Below are 21,498 nucleotides of genomic sequence, written 5' to 3'. Positions count from 1 at the left end.
CAGAAAAAAAGAAAAAAGACCTTCTGATTCATCCTCAAGTATTTATCATTAACTGTCTGGTCTGGACTGCTGGGGTTTGTGTGCGTGCAAAACATTTTTATTTTTGTTACAGCACGTCCCCGAGATACTAAATCGGTTAGTTTGGGCATATGTCAACTTAAAAAAAACCCAACTAAAATATTTTAAGACGATATGAACCCAGGAGAACGGCAGTTAATCGAAATTACGTTTCATTTATCCCGCTGGGGCTTTTCAATAGGCTGAATAGATACAGAATATCATATTCCAAAATGTACAGTCCAAGTATTTTGCGTTCAAATGATCGTGAAATGGTCTGATCAGAATTCTGTTGTGGGTTTGACTAATTTTGATTCCCTTACTGGACAGGGTGAGCCAATTATAAAACAATTTTCATGTACACGGCTGACCCTGGAGACCGGATTATACAGCTGAGTGAATATCTTGTGGGACTAATAGGGTTTGAATCCACAGGCTTCTCGGGTCCTTCCAGTCCTGAAGAGTAACCAAGAATACTGCCCAAGTCTCGCCAGGAGTCTCTGTGTTTGACTTTTTTTTTTGTTTGTTAAGCAAACAAAATACAACCCTTTAACAACAATAACAATGCCATTATGTTTGTTTAGAAATATACTATACAAACTCACATCAACAATTTAAGAAGGGACAGGAACAGCAATGTAAAAAAATCTTATCTATTTTGAAATTACGAACGTTATTATTAACAATTTGTGTAGCTCAGAGAGCCAACTATCCAACTATAAATGGATATGAATTGAACCAAAACACGGGGCCAAGGTTTGGTTTCGTTGGAAACCCGAGTCATTTTTTCCTCTAGCCTACATTCTTTAATGGAAACGTTATTTTTAGTCCCATTAATAGTACCGTTTGCAAGGTTTTAGTTAGGATATGCTCAGCTGACGCAATGGCTGTATGCGTTACAAGATAATGTCTAATAATGTCTAATAGCCGCAGTCGGTCTAAAGGTTTTCTCTTAGTTTGTAATAATCTTGTATTATTGTTATTATTTTATTATTATTAAAATGTTTTTTGTATTTGAAAGGTCCGTTTTTTTATTTAGAAAAAATCTGGGCCACGACTATTTTAAGGGAAATAACATTCAAAAATATTACTCAAAAATCTTTTTTACATGACAACAACCTAATAAAAGAGAATTGTTGCGGATTTATAAGTTCTTTTTGGTGTAAGAGCATATCGCCAGTTTTTAAAACATATCTCCCTTTCTAGAATGGGATTTTATTTAATAAAAACTAAGAACTAATTTATCATCATACAGTAACTGATGCATCGCAGAAACATACCGTCATTTTTAAATGCACTAGCACGTATATTAATTGACATTTTTAAGAAATACAGTTTTTGTCGCGTATGCTGGTTAGTTTGTTGAATTTATCATCTAACACGTTTTACATGTAGTAATTTTGAGTTACCCACACTGAAGGTCTCTAAACAGAAACGTGTAACAAAGTCTGTCTTCTCTAAAAACGTGTGGCGTTCAGGGTACTGCGCATGTCAAGGTGTTTTGCTCCCAATACAGAAATTATGTGATCAATTAGGTGTCACCTTAACTGCGGGAAACATTGTTTAACCTTTAACCTTTCAGAAAGTCATTACCAGCCAGAGGTCGAACCCAGCTTCTGTCCCTTCCCCTGCAGGATTCCGACACCAGCTGCTCCCGAACAGTAAGAAAAAAAATACAGTGGATTTCCGATCCGAAATATGATTGATCATCGTAAGGGTGATTTGTGAGTGCATATATATATAGTGTCTTTGACAGGACGGCATTCCAGTCTTCTACACGGAATGACGACATTGTGCAAGTTCAAGGGAAAGTCGGCTCTGCTTTGTGAATGAATGCGGAGAATCTTTTCTCTAGGAGGAAGAGAACTTAAAACTAGAGGGACCTGTTGGTTTAGCTTTCCCAGTACGTCTCAGTCTGAACTGCACATAACATCAGTCTCATAATGTAAGCACTGTGAGTAATTTCACGCTTTACACATCTCTACATTAAATCTGAATTTCTTTAAATCCTCTGATGAGAAGTGTTTCTCTCTGGGAAAAAGAATGCAGTTTTTATGTGTGTTGTGCGAGCAGGACTTAGGGATTTTTAGCAGAGATGTGGTTTTAGGGAGGTGAAAAGGGATTATTGAAGTTTAAAACGTATTTACCTAACTGGGCTCGCTGTCGTGGACTTAGCCTATGTATAAAGCATAAGACTGTAAAGGAGTTTAATGTTTGTCTTTACAACCTTCATAGCAAAAGACATAAATCTAAATTAATCACAGAAGACAGTAATGTTTTCAAAACATTTATAAAAGTCATGTTCAAACAAATTCATTTTATGTAAACAGTAATAAGAACTATCTACACAAATATATCTACACATATCTACAATTATCTACATGTTTGCAGATATCCATAAAATATGGTTTTGATTTTTTTAAATCACTCTGCCTCATAGGAAAACATTGACCAATAAATATACAGACTTCATTTCCAAGAACGACACCAATGCTTTGGCACTGTTTATATTAATGTATATTCTGTGTGTATACTGTGAGAATAGAATATGGTCTGGTATATATTTAGCATGATACTGTACACTGTAAAAAGGAATTTAATTTTCCATTTTCCAGTGAGATCACATGACAATGCACACAAGCACGCGCACACACACACTCATATATATATTCCATGTGTGCATTGTCATATATATATATATTATGCAAGTCCACTTGTCTTTGCTCTCATTACTCTGTTCATGGACAACAAAGATTTGCCAAATGTTGTGGTCACTCGGAATATTCTGGATGCAATGCAAAAACACCGCAATGTGTGGTCCTTGGCGTTCAAACTAAGCTGTGAAAAAAAACACTGAATCTCATGTGTCTTGACATAGGCTTTGGATTGGATACAATTCCTTTTCCTCACATTATTTTCCATGTAATACTTTTTTAACCCCTATAAGAAGAGGTTAAATCTATTGTTAAACGGTTTAACAATGTCTCCAATGGGACCTTGTGTTTCCGTGCTTTCTGGACAGTCTAAGGGCTTTGTTTAAAAGAGAACAGCGATAACGATTTTTATGGGTTTACAGTAAAAAAATTTTTAGCATCTTCGTGTCACAGAGCACAAATCTCCCGTCTGCCTTTTCAAAGAGACGCTGCTGGTCCGTGCTACGCGAGGAGGTTCCCTGGGTGCTGCCTGTGTTATTCTGAACTGTCAAAATAAAACCCCGTCGTTTTTTCTCGCCAACACCAACAGTGAAGACAACCGCGTTATCTTCAAAGAGCTGAACTCGCGGATCTCTCCTCGGCCTAAAAGGCTTGATGGGCTCAAGAGTATAACATATGGCTTGTTTTTAAAGCGAAAAAAAGTGCATCAATTCCAGTCTGTGGCTATCTATCATCCTTTTTATTAGACTCCTCTTGTTCTCTGCTTTACCTCACTTACTGTCTGCACCACACCCAGCAGTGCAGATGTGCTGCTGAAGAATGCTTGTGGGATATGGGTTCAAAAGGCCTTATGGGTAGCCCTCTGTGGGGCAGGGGTGGAGGGGGTTGTCACATGATCCGCTGGTGTCCTGTGCCGCCCTAGACGACACACGACACTATTTCTTAAACCACCTTTCCTTGAACAATTTCGGAGTTTTTTTTTTTTCAGGTGATTCCATTCGCAAGAGGGTCACTCCCAGGTGTCGTAACACTGCCGTTTGCAGAAACCGTGCAGGCGATCGGCGCATTTCGCCGTTTCTCCCCAAGTTCCTGCCTGCCAGACCATCGTTGCCAGGGGGTTATCTGGGACCGTAGTCGTAGTTGGCAGGCGCGCTGGCAGCAGAGTACATGTTGGCGGTGGCTGGGTTCATGTGATGGTGGTAGCCGTGTCCCCTGATGCTGGGCAGTGGGTAAGGAGAAGGCCTGGTCTTGGCTCCCAGGTAGTGTTCGTAGGTGCTGGGGTACTTGTAGGGGTGGTGGTGGAGGGTGTCGGGGGCCTGCGGGTGCCCGTCGAGCCGCAGTTCGTGGGGGGGGCTGGGTCGGCCCGCGGTCAGGGGCACGGCGTGCAGCCCCCCCGGCACGGGCAGCGCCGGGCTCAGGACGCGGGACATGAGCTGGTGGGCCGGGTCAGCGTGGATGGGGGTGCCGCTGGGGTCCCGGTCGTACTCCCGTCTGCCGTCTGCCTCTGAACCAAAACACACACACAGGGGACTTGAGATCAGGCCGTTTGGAGAGAGGAAATCAGAATCGAGACTCGGGAGGATGGGTTTACTGCCTCTTTTAGTCTCAAGCTGGTATGAAAAGGTGTACCTTGATAGTGGAAACTGCATACCTAACTCATCACAACTAAAGACCTGAAAACGTATAATGAATATAGACCAAATATGAATACATAATATGAAATTTGTAGTAAACACAATATATGTTATTATTTCAAAATACATATTGTAACGCAACGGGGGTTCAGGCGGGTGCCCTTGCCGCATTAGGTCGGCCCCCCACCGTCGGGGGCTCGAACCCTGGACTCCCGCGTTACTCAGCAGGGACCCAGCCCCGTGAGCTAAAGAGAGATCTCTCCACAGCACACTAGCTGTAGTCCTGCTATCACAGGGAAGGGCGGCGACATCACCGCTCTGGTAAGCCGGCTCTTACAGTGCCTGTCGGCCGTAAGCGTTACATTATTTTACGTTTTAAGTTTTATTTTCAGTTTTAGTTTTATATTAGCTGTCCATTTAGGGACAACATCCGCATAAAATATTGAGGCCGAAGCGTTGAGTTCCTGGTTACCCATGCAGGTATTCTCACCACTGCGTACTGAAGGACAGCAAGAGTAAACGGACATATCTGATACACCGTCCCTAACACCGACCTGAATGAATTCATCACTAATTGAAAGAGTTCGCTTCACACCCGAGGGTTTTCGACGGAGCACTGACTACAATATCATTGCGTTTCAGACACTGGTGCTCTTAGAAAAACAACAACACTGTGGTATTTTATTTCGAGATTACTGGTCTATTTTTTTCCCCACGTTTCGGGGAAAGTCACAAGTGCAATCTTGTGTTGTCCGACCTCAGGGCTGAATCCCCGTGCGCAGGAAACGTGGCCGTTGCTACGCAATCACTTAGGCGAGCACACAAGAGCAGTGGCCCGTTTGGGCAAGTAGTTTTATCCCAAAGCTGTGAGAATTTGTATTATTTTAGACGAAGCTCCGCGGGAGCCACTCACCCTTCTCTGTTCCGTTCTGCTGAGGAGGAGACGACATGGGGTTTCTCGTCCTGGCGAAAGCGCTCATGATAGGGAGAGATCCCGGCCGGTGGTTTCTAGGCCTGGCGTAGGGAAACGAGAAAGAGAGGAACCTGAATTGCCAAACTAGGTATACGCCCAACCGAGAAACAAACACGCGAATTAAGTTCAACCTTAACGGTCTCCACAATAGTTAAGGAACTGTCTTTGTTTAAAGAAATCCTCCCGTCTTAAAGCAGAATACGGTTAGGCGCTTGAATGTGTACGTTATTTAAAGCGAAGGAGACTGTTTTCAGCCTGTGTGTTTTTCAATTCACTTAGTTTTCTGCGAGGTTAAGCATGATAATTGTTGCAATGTTACTTCACGCGTGTTTTTCACAATATTTCTCCTCGGGAAAATGGTTTGTTTTTTTCCGAATTAAGGTGTTGTGCACAACACAGAACACAGTCTACAGGCCAGAAAATAAGGATGTGTTTGTGTTTAATAATGTATGTTTAGAAAACAACGAATGTTTCATTTCAAATATTGAAGTGGAATTATGTTGTTCTTAAAGTGGAGTTCTGCTGTTCGTGTGAAATGAATGATTTCCGCGGGTCACGCACCAGTCCTCGGGGTCACAGTCTCTGAAGCCCTTCGCGAAGGGGTTACTGGCGATTTTCAGCTGCGTGATCTGGAAGGAAGCAGAGAGTCAATGTTAAGGGGAAAATAATTATTTTATAATAACCTTAAATAATGCACAAAGCGAACTAAAGAAAGGAAGGAGCGACACGTCTAACATTCGTTTAACAACATTTCATTTCCTTTCGTTCACCTACTGCAGACCTAAGTCTAAGGCGCAAATTGTAAAATGTCCATCGGGACTGTTTTAATTTAAATTTGTCTTGCTTATCGTAAAACTATCTACAGTTGTACCACTGAATTCGTCTTATTTTCCCAACTTCCTTAAAAAACGTAAGCACACTTGCTATTTAACTTCTTAATTCTGTGTGATCGCATACATTCACTATAGGAAGCCTCTTTTACTAATCAGTATTTCCCTCTCTGGAAATAGAGATAAAAGATATCTACGTGATAGTACTATATATAAGACGTGGGTCTCTGTCCGTTTACAGTAATTGATGAGATACAGCGTTTTGTGCTTTTCTGCACATCCGAGGATAAAGTTATGTGGTCGTGAATTTCCGGAATGAGTTAAAAAACAAACTTTAAGCCCCTCAGTGACAGTTTGAGACCGAGGGGTCAGGGTGATAGAACGCAGCGGCAGAAAGGGCAGAAAGTGGAAGACTGAAGGCAGCTGTGCAGGGCCGTCAGCGAAATGCCAGCGCTCAGGGGGGAACCACGGTGTGCAGCAGTCGCTCCTCTGGGACCGGTTGAATTCGGCTTCATTTACTGAATTCAACCTTTCGGTGATCTTGCAAAATGCTCGCTCTTTGCTACAAGGCAGTATTGCTGCACGGGGTCGGTTTTGTTGTAGTCATGAACCTCAATAGATAATTGCTTAGAACATTTATTTCTGTGAGGGAAAAATGGTGTACAAGTACCGTTAAGTGAATTTTCCTGGAGTCTGCATCATTGACCGCCGATGTTTCTTATTATCGTTTTAATCAGAACCCGTAGACGTGTGTGGAACCTCGCCCTTTCTGTTTAAATTAACATTATTTTTATGTTTGAGGGGGAAACATTCATTTTTTTTTATTTAAAAGTTTTAAATTTTGTTTCAATTTAATTCTCTGGAAGGTGACGAATCCTGTAACTTGTTTTCAAGGAGCCTGGTGAGATAATTGTCTCGCCCCTTTTTTTAGACACACCTTAATTGTGTACAGTAGTAACGTGTTTCATATTGAAAAACAATTGGTAAACATTTTGATCATTCTTTATTTTTGCTTAACGCTGGACTCTATTGATAACAGTAGTGTTCGCTAATAAACAAAGTCGGCTCCCAGTTACTTTGTAGTTTAATTTTATGAAAGCTGCTCTGTGTGGCCGTATAAACAGTTGCAATCGGAGCAGCCTCAGTGCAGAGGAGCGGTTTAAGTTATTTCAGGTGCCCAGGGTGCTGTCTGGCGCCATCAATAGTGTTGATGTGAATGCTCACGCCGCTTTCGGAATAAATAAAAAGTCTTGGTTGTAAGTTAAGGCGTAGAGATCGATACAGAAAAAAATGTGTGGGGGCAGGCTCAAGGTATATTGCTGCGTGGTTTGATAGCAAAAATAAGCCTTTAGCTCTACAAAGAAGTTCTGTTTTTTTTCCAGTACACCCATATAGGATGTCTCAGCAATAAAATTGATTTTTATTTAAAAAGGGAACAAAAGAATCTCCCTCCATAATGATTATGAGCCCCCGTAATTCAGGTTTATTTTTCCTATGTTAAAAACAACACCAGAAAAGCTTTTGTCCCGAAGACGATTGAAAGGAAATGTGAGTGGGAGAGTGCAGATCTACTGGTCAGAATTTAAAACAGGTATTTCCTCATCTTTTAATTGTTTCCGTTGAGCGATAGTGCGATCATGCCCTGCTGTTATTTGATGATTTTTAAAAGGATGGCTATTATGACGAGGAAGAATCCGAGAAATGACTTTGTCTGATTGTCTTTCCTATTTCATCTGAAGTCCGTGTGAAGCCTAGATTCCGTGCAAAAGCAAAATCCGGAAAATGACTCAGCGACAGAATGTAGCCGTAACAAAACCTGCCGCCCAGCCAGTTTAAACTTTCAAAAATATATTTCGTTCGTAAATTTGGCTTGTTCAAGTTAGAATTAACTTATTTAGCACTTAAACAAACGTGCAGTTGATTTCTGGTTTCTATCTTGTCTGTGAATAGAATATTTAAGAGTTTAAATTTTAAGTCACTTGCCAAGACCTGACAAGTTATATAATGTCGTCGTACAAATGATTATCCAGCGTTTTTGACAGGTCTCCATACATCTAAACCTTTTTTTTTTTATAATGTTGAGGTTCCTGCTGGTAACAGGCCCCGGTACGTACCCTGTGATTCTGATAAGCAGTGACGGCTGTAAACCGAGTTTCCTCGAATACAAATGTCTTGTAATTTTCTTCAGCATATTTTTCGCTGTCTTTCCTCGGATCCACGTAGACCACATGGAACCGTGGCTGATATCTGTGCATGGAGTTCAAGATGATCTAAAGCAGAAGGAAATAAAAAAAAAAAGCTTAGTATTTGCCCAGTAGTGGATAACTTAATAGTAAGTGAACGCACTGAAGATAGATAAAGAGAGCTTTTTAATTATCGCCTGAACCCATCAATCAAAATAAAGTTACATGTTTCCGTAGGCCTGTCTTTTTTCTGTGAGCAATTTCTTCTTCCCCACCATTCAGTGCATCTTATTGAAAGGTCTGGAGTTTGTTGGATGAAATTGAATGAAACAGACAGAACATGTTTCTTTATACAGCTTTTATTGGATGTTTTGATTTTTGGTTTGACGGAGTGTTCATGGCATCTAGTTTTTAACTGTTAATAAATGCGATATTGACTTATTCCGTTTTTCGAGGGGTCTAGGGTGGCCCTTAGACACGCAGACTTAGTCGTATCCTTGTGTCTTATTAAATTGTGCCTTGTATAATGGGTATCTTAACACTAGTTCCAAGTGAATCTCTTTTTGATTTGTGAAACCACAGGTTCCTTGCATACACTATTAAACACTCCATTCCCAAAATGCACTAGCAATTAAAATTAGTTCAAAGGGAATTTGCATCCCATTTACTGAAGACAATGCACTGTTGTCCACAATACCCATGCACCGTTTATACAGTAGCGGGGTCTAACTGTGGGTCAAGAGACATCCCTTTTCTGGCAGCTAGCAGGCCAGTTTTCTATGTGGGATGTCTTGGCGTGGTGTTTACGACACGCATCGGTGGACATTCTCTGTAATCGGGCTGCGCGCAGACAGCATTCCCTGCTCGATACTGGTCAGCAGAACGATTAGCGATGTATGGTCATGATAGTAAGCCGATCAATCGCTCCTCTTTCTCTGGTGTCGTCTCCTCGCGAGCGCCACCTCAAGGTGCTCTGGGAGTCATTTCCGGTGGGTTATGGAGAGACGTCAGAAGACACTTACGTGCCCATTGTCGTCCAGGAGATTGTTAGTCAGTTTGAGTTTGTCGAACGACACGATCTGTTTCATCCACTGGGCCCCTTTGGCGGGGGAGTCGGGGTGGTAATGAACTCTGCCCGGCGTGGCTGGATCGGCCTTTCCCGCTACCAGCCAAGAGGAGCTGTGGAAGGCATACCTTAGAAAAATACAGAAAAAGACACACAAAACACCATGAGCTTGTGCGTAACGCTGTAGAAAAGAAAAGCATCTGCACACCTACTTCATTGGTTACGGAAGCGCACGCTTTTAAACTGGTTCAAACTTTATTTTTGTTGCGTGTTTTTCTCAGATGTGTCTATTGGCACGCCTTTCAAAATACCCGACTTCTTTTCCTATTTCGAGCTTTTTAATCAACACGGAAACGAAGACGACCGTGATGATGGCGATTGCAGTAGTACAGAAGAATTACATTGTAAGTGCAGAAAGGGCAGTGCTAAATTGATCACAAAAGGAGAGCCCTCTTTCAAATTTTCCATGCGAGTATTTGCTCGTCCTTCTGCGTATTTATCGTGTGTTTGCTTTCAGCTTAGCTTACCTGTATCGTTTATCGTCTACTGGTAAGAAATCCATTAAGAGCATGTAGTCTCCCATAGGATCCATTCCAAAAATTTTAACTTGAAACGTAGGAAACATTCTCCTAAAAGATTAAAGAAAAACACACTGATTAATTTTATTTGCTGGTTTTTACAGTGCTATCTGCCAAAAGCCATCTATTAATTATATATAATAATTACTATTAGTACCATCATCATCGCTGCTCCATAAAAAGTGAAGTGATAAGGTCCTCAATTTCATTATATTTCATGTGTGGTATTGTCCATCGTTTCTTTGTCACTCAATGATACGCGGAGCAATAAACCACTTTTTATTTACTGTATTTAGATGTAAAACTAACTGATAGTGAGTAACATTTTCAGGAAATCACACAACAGTGAAATATGGAACTACCAGATCATAACTAAACACATTGCTCTGATAAACGAGAGGAGGCATACACAGAACGACTTGTTACAATATTACAGGTTTAAGATATATACATTATTTAGGAGACATAATTAAACCAAATTCGTCGTTATAATTTGTCAGGATTTGCATAATTCCATTTTAATTGAGCTCAGTTGACAGTTCCGCTGTTAATTCATTGATTCAAGTGGGATATAAATAATAAAGGTATTGTAAACAACACCACGCAGTTTAAAAGCATGGTAGATTCTGTATCACAACACGTAATTTAATGTTGTTCTGTGCTCCAATCCAGTAAAGTATTAACAACCATTTACTTAAAACGATAACACTAAACAAAGCAGACCTTTAGATAATGTATGTTTTTAAAGTTGCACTAGGCAGTTAAATGCTAAAATCATATTGTCTTATAGCCTTCCCTTATCACATCAAAAATCAATATCTTAATACGTAAATAATATAAAATAAAAAGATCTGTTTTTTAAAGAAATCATAAAGTGCTATATTTTCTCAAAATAAAATACACTTTACTATTTATATTGGAATTCATGCGAAAGTCTGAAGTTATCGACTATATATTCGCAAAATTTCTTTAATGGCTAAAGTGATTTGCTTTTCTTTTTCTCAGCCTTAAACGCACTGAGGGGTTTGGCGTGGAGATGCACGCCCTTGAAACCGTTACAGAACTGCGCACCGAAGAAACGGAGCCTTGTCCTTATAAAAGGTAAGCTTTTCTAAAAGTGTTTCGCGAGATCTTGCTATCTTTTATGCACACTGTAGCAGGCAGCCACCAAATCACTTAATTTTCGCAGTAAGTAATTAATTAGCGGTCATTAACTCAGTAGTTGCATTAAACTATTTTCCCTTTAAAAGGTGAAAAGACACTTTGATACTTTTGATACTTTTGATACTTTGATTCCAAAGTGCACGTGGAAGCTTACTTTAATGTACAGCAGCTAAATCACCGTCTCGATACAGGCAAAAACACATTCTGTGCGCCTGATTTATTTTGCAAATCCAATGATATGTTGGAGTTTGAATGATTCTCATGGCTCGTACGTTTTGAGAAAAGTTCAGCTGCGGTTGTAGAAAGTGAACCCCACTGCATCTGGTAAAGTGATCCTGAAGCTGGTGCTCAATTAACATTACTCGCCATTCAGTTCAAAAGCTGTGGCTAGGTGAGGCTAAAGTAGCAGTTAAATTGCCTTTAGTCTGGAGTCTGTATTCTTCAGTGTCTTGGAAATGACAAATGAGCTCCGTAGTGACATCCAAGAGGGACGGAGAGAGAGGCAGGTGGAACTCGGCGAGAAGCAACTGGCCAAGGCTAACGGGGCACCGAGTCCCAGTCTGACAGCTGTCAGTCACATTTTTATATCTCGGGCCCTCTGCTGCTAATACTGGTGATAATAATAGGTCAGAAGTTACCCGAAAGGCAAGTCAAGGAAATACGTGGAGTAGAGAGACTTGTATTTAATTCTTTAAGGCTACTTCAATTGTGCACGGTTAGATACACATTATAATTTATTGAAATCCAGATATAACCGATTTATAGCAATGATAAAAACTGACACTGTCAGAATAGTTTTTCTCTGTACGATATATGACCTAAGTAGGACATAAAAACGTAACATGCAAATAGAAGTAATTTAGATTGCATAACATAGCATGTCCAATCTCGAGCCTCATTTTAAAATTGTCTGAGCATTTCCAGACAGTAAATTATAATGCCAAATCATTGCCTGAATGATTTTTATTTTGTATTTTTCTTGCCAATCGTTTTGGTGTCTGTGATGCTTATACGATTTCATTCCCGAACTTAAATCTGGAGATCTTATGGCAATGAAGGCGAGTGAACGCGTTCCCTTACTTCTGTGATGGCCTGCACTGCTCCAGAGAGGAGGGCGATGAGTGAATATGTTTAAAACACAGCACTGTGCGCTTTTCTTTGGGAAAGGTGAACATTGCACAAGAAAGTATTCATTTTGTGAGCCAGATGAAGTAAGCACAGTGTGAACAGACGAGAGAGAGGGAGATGGAGAAGACGAACGGAGGAGAACTAGTAACCTAGTTAAACTCATTGAGACTCGCGACACATAATCACTGTATTCAGTCTTTTTTGCAGCCAGAATCCGAAGATTCAGCCAGAATCTCCCGGCTGTGTTTGTTCAGCGTGTTTACGCGTCAGGTGGGGAATGTTTATCTTAAGGAATAAAAACGCCTCACTCGCTGATAAATGCACAGCACGCCTATATTTCAGGATTCGTACGCCCACTCCACACGTCCAATACACACACACACACACATATATAACTCTATTAAAAAAGTTCTTATTAAAAAATAATTCAAACCGACCTCTTTTGTCTATTCTACAGTTCTGTAGCTAGCAATAATTCACATCTAGTAGGAGGTTGTAGAAAGTATGGTTCTCTCAAATAAAATGGAAATTTCACAGATCAAAATAGGCGCAAAGAAATGAAAAAGTATTCAGAAGTATCGATTTAAAGCAGTCCGTGTGCCTTTCAGAAGACTTTGCATGAATCGGGGGAACAGTTTTTACCCAAGGTTTATAATTGGCTGCAAAGATGGTGGGGCCTACATTTTAGGAGCTGGGGCTGTTCAAAATTCATGACCGGGGCATGAAGGATGTAGCTCCTGATAAAGACTTAATAAACAGTATTGTCGATTGTTTAAAGAGGAACGACACCGTTGTGCGTTAGAAACCGATAATCGATAGCAGTTAGCCTGTCCTTGTTAACGCGAGGTGGAGTTAAAGCGGCAAGCCAGCGCTTTGGGATAAGAAACAAAACCTGCAATTGTCAGTGGGTGTTGATTTTAGCACAGAATCGCGCAGAACACCGTCTTCTCTGAGCGTTATAGGTCATGATGCCAAAGCATTTGTCAGGTTTATTTATTAGCCCCGGGAATCTTAAGAACTAAGTTGTAACTAGTTATGAAATTCAAAATGAGAACTGAAGTATTTTCTTCAAATTAAAGGGTTTCAAATGGTTTATGAGTAACACGTCTAGGTCCGCTTAATTTACAATAATCACCAACGTTAAGGCAGGGGTAAATGTATTTGGAAAATAACCAAAGTCTGTCCGTACCACCAGATGTTTAAATGCATACTGTACGAATACAAATATTGTATTAGCTGCGCTGCCCTAAAAAAAAAAACAGACACAGCAACAATTTTATAATGGTGTCCATCTCATGTTTACACAAATATTTTAAATAGTAAATTCAATACACAGGGTTACACGATCCTGCACTACTTTTTACGATCTCCACTGACTTCCGAGAAGTCATCAAATACGTTGAAATTCGCATTACTTGGTAATCAGCCGGAAAAAACGATTTTGTGTTAATTATGTTTTATTTGTATAGGAATCGGTTTGGATTCTAAGCCTCCCCATCTTCCACTTCCATAACCAAAAGTGTAATTTCACATTTTAAACTGGAGAGGAAATAAAGTGCGCAAGATTTTCCTAGGCTCGGCCATAGCTTGCAAGTCTTCACTCAAGCAGAAAGAAAAGAAAAAAAGAGGCCTGTGCATTTACTGTTCATGATATGACCTTGTTACGGAGTTAGAAATGACCCCCGCTGTGGAAAAGAGACGTGGATCACCAATCAATCGAGTAATCAATACATTTATTTACTTTTGCATTTAAATCTCAAGAGCGCGTTTAACAGGAACAGCGAACAAGTGGGTCTCTCTCCCTTGTGCTGGAGAAATTGAGGGAATTAGCAATCGGAACAGCAGGTCATACCCCGAGCAAAGCCATGAAGAATTGTATCTGTTTTTACAATCTGCGGGACTCGTGCTGCATCCTCTCTTGTCTAAAGGATTTTCTAAGGATAACGTCTTATGACATGAAAAGACCACAGAAGGATCATAAAAAATGTGTAGGCTGTGTTACACGTACAGCCTTTATTTTGGGATGAGAAGGAGACAGATTAATTACTGGTATATGTGTAAACACACAGACATATATATGGATCCCTTACTAAACACTTCACCTGGGTTTTGAAAACGGCTGAAATAATTTTAAAAGATATTTTAAAAGTAAAGCAAGTTGATGTTTTATTTGTAGGCCTATGCGTTTTAAACGATTCAACTTGAAATATATTCCCAATGATATCTAAAGCGTGCACTTACATAGATAGAAATTATATGTAGTGTTTTACGTAAATGTGATGTGTCCCTACTCTTTACAGAGACAATCACAATAAATATTTTGATGAATATGTTTGAAAAGTTTTAGGCTTTAGGCCAACAGTAGCTGATCTGGAAAAAAAAACACTAGAAAGTGATCGTAACTAATCTTGAAGTTAATTCTGTTCTCTTTTTTGCGTCTTTTAACATTTTCTAATAAAATTAATTGTACTCGTTGCATATAATCGTGGTGTTGTAAATTAGCGAAGTGCAGGTGGAGCTCAATAAACTGTAATATCGCTTGAACTTGTCGGAATAGTGGAGTTTAATAGTTGTTTCAAGCAGAATATTTAACTGCCATTTACAAGGCAGTACCTGAAGACAGTACCTTAGTTAACAATTTTAAACCACTGTCGAACCATAAATTATAGCAACCCACCTTAGACAATTCTCCAATAAAGACATTTTTCTTAAAAAGCATTTCGGGCGAAATCCAGACATACATTTGCAGATGATATTTGTAATTAAAGCTCCGTGTTTATGTGTTTATTAATGAAAAGTGTGTACTTACAGCCACTTATAATTTTATTTAACTCCATTGTATCATCACTGCAATAAATGTTTATGCAAAGCTTGTCTGGATTATACTAAGGAAAAATGTTTTGACTGGAATTGGCCGATATAGGGTACGTTCTATAACACACCGACACTTTCAGCAAACCTTATTATAATCAGTGTAGTTCTTCGTATCTTTAATGGTTTACGTTTTGCATTATAACATGTTTTTATTTATAATATTAAGAGTCTCGTATAGATTATACGTTAATATTAACGGATTTGCACCTCTTTAATAATAAAGTGGATTTGTTGCCTTCTAATTTTCTTCACCTTCAGTTTCATCGTTTAAACATTTTTATGTGTAAACCTTATTCTACATGCATATTAAACGCATCAGCCATTCTATATAAAATACGAAATAGATAATGTCACAGTCTTATATAGCTTCGGTAAATTTAAGCAAAATATTTATATATAGGAGTCTGTGACGACCAGCAGGAATGCATTTTAAAATGCTTTTTCAGGAAGTCATTGAATTATTTTATTTTCAATTTGATTATGTGGGAAACATTACCTTCCAGTGGCGTGTAAAAAGCAATACGTATTCGAAATTAGAAATATTCTCCGTCATAAATATAATGTTAAGAAATTCACTGACAGTTAAAATGCAGTGGTTTGCATGTATGTGTTTTTGTTGAATAGGGAGAAAGTTATATTGTCCTTGTAATATTTTTTAACTCTATTTTCTCATCTACGAGGAATTGATCGGACCTTAAAAGACCAGAAAATATGAAGACAAGGCTTGTCTTTCATAATCCCCAACAGACAGAAACCTTTATTTTGTTCTGTGCTACAGGCATGACAGTGTAATCCGAATTACACCACCTCTGTAAAACTATCAGATATGATCAAATTAGATATGAATTAATTTACTTGCCTTCCAGCTTTGGTTACGATCATCTCTGTTCCAAGTTGGTTAAATTCATCCCAGAGAGCCTTCATCTCCAGTTGCACGTTAATGTTGGCCACTTTGGGGTTCTTCTTCACCGGAGGCTTGCTGTTCGGAGTGGAGTTTGAGGATGACGAGGAGCAGTTGGAAGTTCCGCTGTCGTTCTGCTGGGCCTGGGCCGGATTCGACCCCGTGTAGTTGTAGCTGTGCTGGGCGGCCGAGCAGGGCTCGTAGTGGGGTTCATGCTGGCTGTACGGGTCCCCTGGGGAAGGCGAGAGGTGGTAACTCCCGGGCGCATTAAGACTGCTGAGGCTGCTGGTTGTGAATGCTGCAACATCGCAAAAATGGGAGAGCTGGGTCAGCCACGGACTGGAAATTGCTGAAATCATTCCAAAACCCGGTCTCACTTTTCCTTCTCTGTAGGTACGCTCTTGTTAGGTAAAATACGAACGGGGGAAAGCTCGTTTCTTGTTTTAAAGAACGACCAGCTCTTAAACAAACTGTAAAGACCCAAACCGATCACTTAAAAATATCCTTTCCGTAAGTCTAAAAGGTCTTTCCATTCATCTCCGCTGTAGTGTCTCCTCCGGTTTACAGTTTTTTTTCTCTCAAAATGATCTGTTGGCTTGAAGATTTACAAGACCACCTAGCCTGCGCAGAGTTCTTTGTCAACGAAACATTGAACTTACATCCGAAGGGCAAGTAATACAATTTGCAGAGTCCGTTTTTTTTAAAATAGAAAAATACTTATATCTGTGTCGAGATTTATTATTTAAAGAAGAAGAGCGAGAGCTCTTAATTTCGTAGCTTTCCCGCACAGGCGCTCCCTTGAACAGATTTCTGAGAAGTGTCCCAATCGGTCTGTACGCTGCGCTACTGCTCTGTGCAACACCGCAATCCAGACTTCCCTCTTATCTTTGCATAGGGCCTCCCCTTCACGATAAAACCGGTTCTTATTTCTATTTAGATAAGGAACTGCAGGTAATGTGCCTTTCCTCGCCTTGGGACGAAGTTGATTGACAGAGAAGTGCGCCCCTTTTAATGGGCTTTCCGGCACCCATTTACTCTCGGATAAAGGGCATCGCCCACAACGACCCTCTCGGACAATAGGACTGCTTACTGGCACTACGGAGTGCCCTTTGACAAGGTAAATAAACACCTATTGTACATGAACTAATGATCACCTATAATGTATGAAGGTGATCGAATTCGCCATTCAGTTTCCGAACGTGTATTAACAACTCAGCGCCTGGTTAAATGCAGTGCAATTGACAATGCGTCTGTCGCGAGTTACCTAATTTTACATTATCTATACATTTTTGCTGTCCATACAATACGCCCCCGTGCCCCTATACCCCCGCCCCCTTCTCCCCTCATTTCGATAGTTTGCATCGTTACTCCTATGGGATAGTATCCCCTATATTATCACCTGCATTTGTAGCGTTGTGATAACGAAAGCAGAAGCCCGTACAGCACAGCACAAATTAAGAAAGGGTTAAAAAAAGGTTCCCCATAATTGAAGTATTTATTGAACCTTTGGAAGTCACTATGCTCATATTTTACCATAGCACCACAGAGATATACTGTACATCATTCATCTATCTTTGATCCCGTCTTCCCCCAATTACTCTGCATTTGAGAATGCATTTTTCGATCAGATTTCACTTTAAAACAGCATGCTGTTACCTTTTGGAAGAACTTCAAAATGTGCACAGACTCCAGTAAAATTCATTAATGCCTAGTTACTTGCAAGACATCTCAGCAATAGTATTTCACAGTTGCATGCTACAAAGGTACTATGACTATAGAACTAACATAGTTATTCTGCAGTAAACAAATGTCTGCTGTCAAGATCTTAATCATACCTTCCATTTCCCTGGTGACAGTACTGTAATGCATTTTAAGGGATCTATAGCTGCTATGCTGGTAATGCTTGTCCAGGCCAGTGCCGAGCTCTTCAAATGCTGTGTTTCCTGCTTGTTCTGCCGCTGAAATCAGAGAGGCAATACTGAAAGCGTTTGCCTTTGGAGAGAGAGGACTGCAGTCGTCCATAGGCGAAAACTTCAGTCGAGAAAAGCAGTCTCTCCCTGACCACTTACAGCGCTATCCCCAACCAACAAATATCCGAACAGGAAAGATACATAAATGTACATTAAAAACTAGGATAAGAAGACAACGCTACAGACTTCGCTGAAGCGGCCCTTTGGGGCTTTACAGTGTACTCAACTGTTTTCAAAACAACAAATTATTCCCGCGGACAAGCTTAAAAGTATCTGTCAGCACGACAAAGTGCTCATCTGGTCTACTAAATCGATATTCTGAAACATAACGCTGGCTTGAGATGCGTCTCGCTGTATTTTTAATAGTGATTTATCCACAAAAGTTGTTCCTTTAAACGCGAACTCCCCCCATTCAGTGGCTGGATGATGTCATAAGAGTTTGCTAGTCTGCCTTAAGGAGAGAAGCTACTGCAGAGAGTATGTCAAATGTGAGAGCTCCACGCCTCCCGTGCAGAGCTAGAAAAAAAAGTGTGCATGCTTTCCACGGGATGTTTTATTTGAATAGGACCTTGTCAATCACAGCACCAAATTTGAATTCACTGCGAAAAAACCCTGAACGTCACTGAGGATGTCCGGCTTCATTAATACAGTAAAAACAGCAAATCAGATTTATTGCCGTGGTACCGTGAACGTTTTTTTTTTAAATTATTCATTATGTATTATCTTTTCAGTTTTTAGTTGAAATGCTGCCTGGCTGGATACATTCGACGAATTTAAGGAAAGTTAATATTTTATGTTACCGATTAAACAGGAGTAGTTCATGTTATTAGAGGTTATCGATCTGTGTTGAATTTTGCTCCTTATTTCTTAGAACAGGATAGACGTAATGTGTAATTCGAAGCAACAAAAAGTAACTCGGGTAAGTAAACTTAGATGAGTTGGTAGACAATAAAAATGAGTGGATATTCCTTTAATTTTTATCATTATTAATTGCGTTTAAGGCGCACATCGACGTCTGCTCTTTCAAGTCAAAGGAAACGCATGAAATCATTAGAGACAAACAATTTGACTCCTAATGGCTAATCAATATCGATGGCAACCTAAATTCACGGTGAGGGCCTGTAGCACTTATCGCCAGCGTGTCTAAATGAATGTATTATGCGAAAAAAAATCGTATTATTTTGTTTGTGATTCCAGGTTCTGAAGCATGGCGTTTCTATCCCCTGCACATGACCTACGAGTGGAAATTATAACATGTGAAATAAGTGTTGACCTTATTTAAAATTGGTTCACCTTTCTATTTTTGCAAACGAGTTGGTAGTTTTTTTTTGTGAAAGGCTAAAGGAGTTTCATTTTTAGACTTTATTTTTTAACTTTCATGCAATTGATCTATTTAAATAAACACAATTTATTTGTTTGTCCCAAGGCTGAAATCTGAGTGGTGATGATTTATAATCGATAAACTAAGGTCAGAATGTGTGTTGCAGAATCAACAAATAGCAAACGCGTCCCCACGTAAGACAGGAGGTGTAGTTTTCTTGAACGTCTCCGAGATATAATATTGCCGTTCTAAAATGCTGACTACTTATCGGATTATCAAGGTTCATAAATAATTAATAGTAACAAAAGTTATGTTTTGTGGAGCTCCTGGATGTTTAGATAGAATCTAATTTACACTTAAGCGCTATGATAACACAGACAGCCAGTTGGATATCCGCTAATGAGATAACCTAGTTAGTGATAATTCGGATTTACTTTCTACTTAAAAAAAATATTTGTTTTAAGTGTTTATTTGTATTCGCACGCTGGATAGACAAACGATAGGATTGCATTGGGGATATCGCTTAACAAAAATCAATTATTAGGCGTAGATGCAAACGAAGGTATAAAACATCTGAACAGCCTTGATTATCCACCTTATAAAGCAATCGAATGTCTACAGAAGCAGGGACGTTCAACACCAAGCCTCTCGACAGCATAAGACCTTTTTAGGGGTGTATGGACGATATGCATGTCCCCAATTTTCAGTGTTTTTTATACGATACATTTAACAACGCGAGGTTTAGATACGTGCTGTATTAGACCTGTGTAGTATAGTCAACTGTTTTGTATTTTAAATAAGAATGGTATAAGTTTTCACAGTCAAGTCAGTTACATTATTATTTTGAATGAACAGTCAAGCTTCCTTATCCTTCCTTTTGAAAGGGGTGTGTTAGCCAGTAACTATTACTTTAAATCTTCAAATTCTGTTTTTCCTTTCAACCAAGGTAAATTAAAATCGCTCAGGTACAGGCTTATATTTTCGCCTTGTCTTTTCTAACCTGTGTGATGTTGCCCATGATACCAACACACTTCATCATTTCCATGTCGGAAGAGTCCTTTGTAAATACTAAGGTGATAACAGATAAAAATCAGGAGCTGATAAAAAGGGAAGAGTCGGTTTAGGAATGCGCTCAGAGGTCGACTGATGTGCGCAGTGCGGAGCCAGAGCCGAGCCATCGCCACAGAAAGGCCTTGGCAGACATTAGTCTGTGGCTTCCCAATGTTATATAGGCCAGTGTGAGTTTAAATTAACCATATTCAACTATCCGAAAGTTCACCCTGAACGCTTGGCGCTGAAATATATTCAATTTCTTGCACTCTGTCCTAAACAGAACACATTCACGTGCTTGCTAGTTTTTTCTCCTGATTGTAAGCATACTTTATTTTTTCGGTCTAGCTTTTGCATATATATTTTTTTTGTCGCAAAACCCAGTTGAAAAGTAAATCAAATCCTCGTTTTCTTCAGTGAGACTCGCAAACAGGAATGTTGTTCCTTAGCCAAATTGTGTTGATTTTAACACTATCCCCTGCAGTATACAAACAGATACTTGCTTGCTCTGTACACACTCGGTGAAGCATTTCTCTTAACAAGTCTCCGCATGGAATACAGGTTGGAGTAGCTCTGTTGTTTTTCCAAATGTACACAGAAACGTCTTCCCAAGATTGAAAGTGCCCATATGCGTAAGATACAGGCTTTTCTTGTTGGCCTAGGCTTGTAAAAACAGTGTCTTGTGCTTTTTGGTATTTGTTTCTTTTGTACTTAAGTATCCTATCCCATTCTTCTCAAGAACAGGCCATATACCTGCAGTGTAGGAAAGGTGGTGGAGCGAGGTAGTGTTTATACGCATTTACAAAGACTACACTTGATATAAAACTGTGAGGCAAATACGATTTATACGGTCCCCTTTCTATAGCTAGGAATTGTTTTATTATTATTGTCTCTTGAAGCTAAGACTCGGAAAAGTGAATGAAGCAGTTGGAATGATCGGTCTAGTCGGATTAACTCAGCAAAGTGATATTCCCACATCAATCAATAGTCTTCGTAGTGCTAGCATTTGTCTGTCACTAGTCTATTTGCTTGTTTGTTTATTTAATATTTTTGGTTTAGTAGTTTTTACCATAAGGAATGCGCTGCTCAACGTGAAAATCATCTCGTCCCTCAGA

General features: G+C 39.7%; 1 protein-coding gene and 1 long non-coding RNA gene across 4 annotated transcripts in view; one reads left to right on the top strand and one right to left on the bottom strand.

Annotated features, from left to right (window-relative positions):
* Positions 1-2,331: 2,331 nt before the first annotated feature.
* On the bottom strand, positions 2,332-18,556 carry tbx1 (T-box transcription factor 1). Of its 2 annotated transcripts, none has more exons than XM_088618011.1 (8): positions 17,878-18,556; positions 16,001-16,391; positions 9,925-10,026; positions 9,354-9,525; positions 8,263-8,418; positions 5,880-5,947; positions 5,259-5,359; positions 2,332-4,215 (listed from the first exon to the last, which is right to left on the bottom strand). In XM_088618011.1, exons 1-8 carry the CDS (start codon positions 18,062-18,064, stop codon positions 3,830-3,832), a joined length of 1,563 nt encoding a protein of 520 aa, XP_088474137.1. In that variant the 5' UTR covers positions 18,065-18,556; the 3' UTR covers positions 2,332-3,829. The 2 variants fall into 2 exon arrangements, with proteins under 2 accessions (XP_088474137.1, XP_088474136.1); XM_088618010.1 differs by having other exon boundaries at positions 16,001-16,340; positions 17,878-18,555.
* LOC148641473 (uncharacterized) overlaps positions 16,964-21,498 on the top strand; it is a 109,363-nt gene continuing 104,828 nt past the window's right edge. For both annotated transcript variants that reach the window (XR_015929771.1, XR_015929770.1), the window contains exon 1: positions 16,964-17,159. This is a non-coding gene — a long non-coding RNA (uncharacterized LOC148641473). The remainder of the gene's footprint in view (positions 17,160-21,498) is intronic.

Source organism: Lepisosteus platostomus, chromosome 24, assembly GCF_059453375.1.
Source record: "Lepisosteus platostomus isolate fLepPlt1 chromosome 24, fLepPlt1.hap1, whole genome shotgun sequence".
Lineage (NCBI taxonomy): Eukaryota > Metazoa > Chordata > Actinopteri > Semionotiformes > Lepisosteidae > Lepisosteus > Lepisosteus platostomus.
Note: the sequence above shows the minus strand (reverse complement) of the source record. Positions and strands in the feature narration are given on the sequence as shown.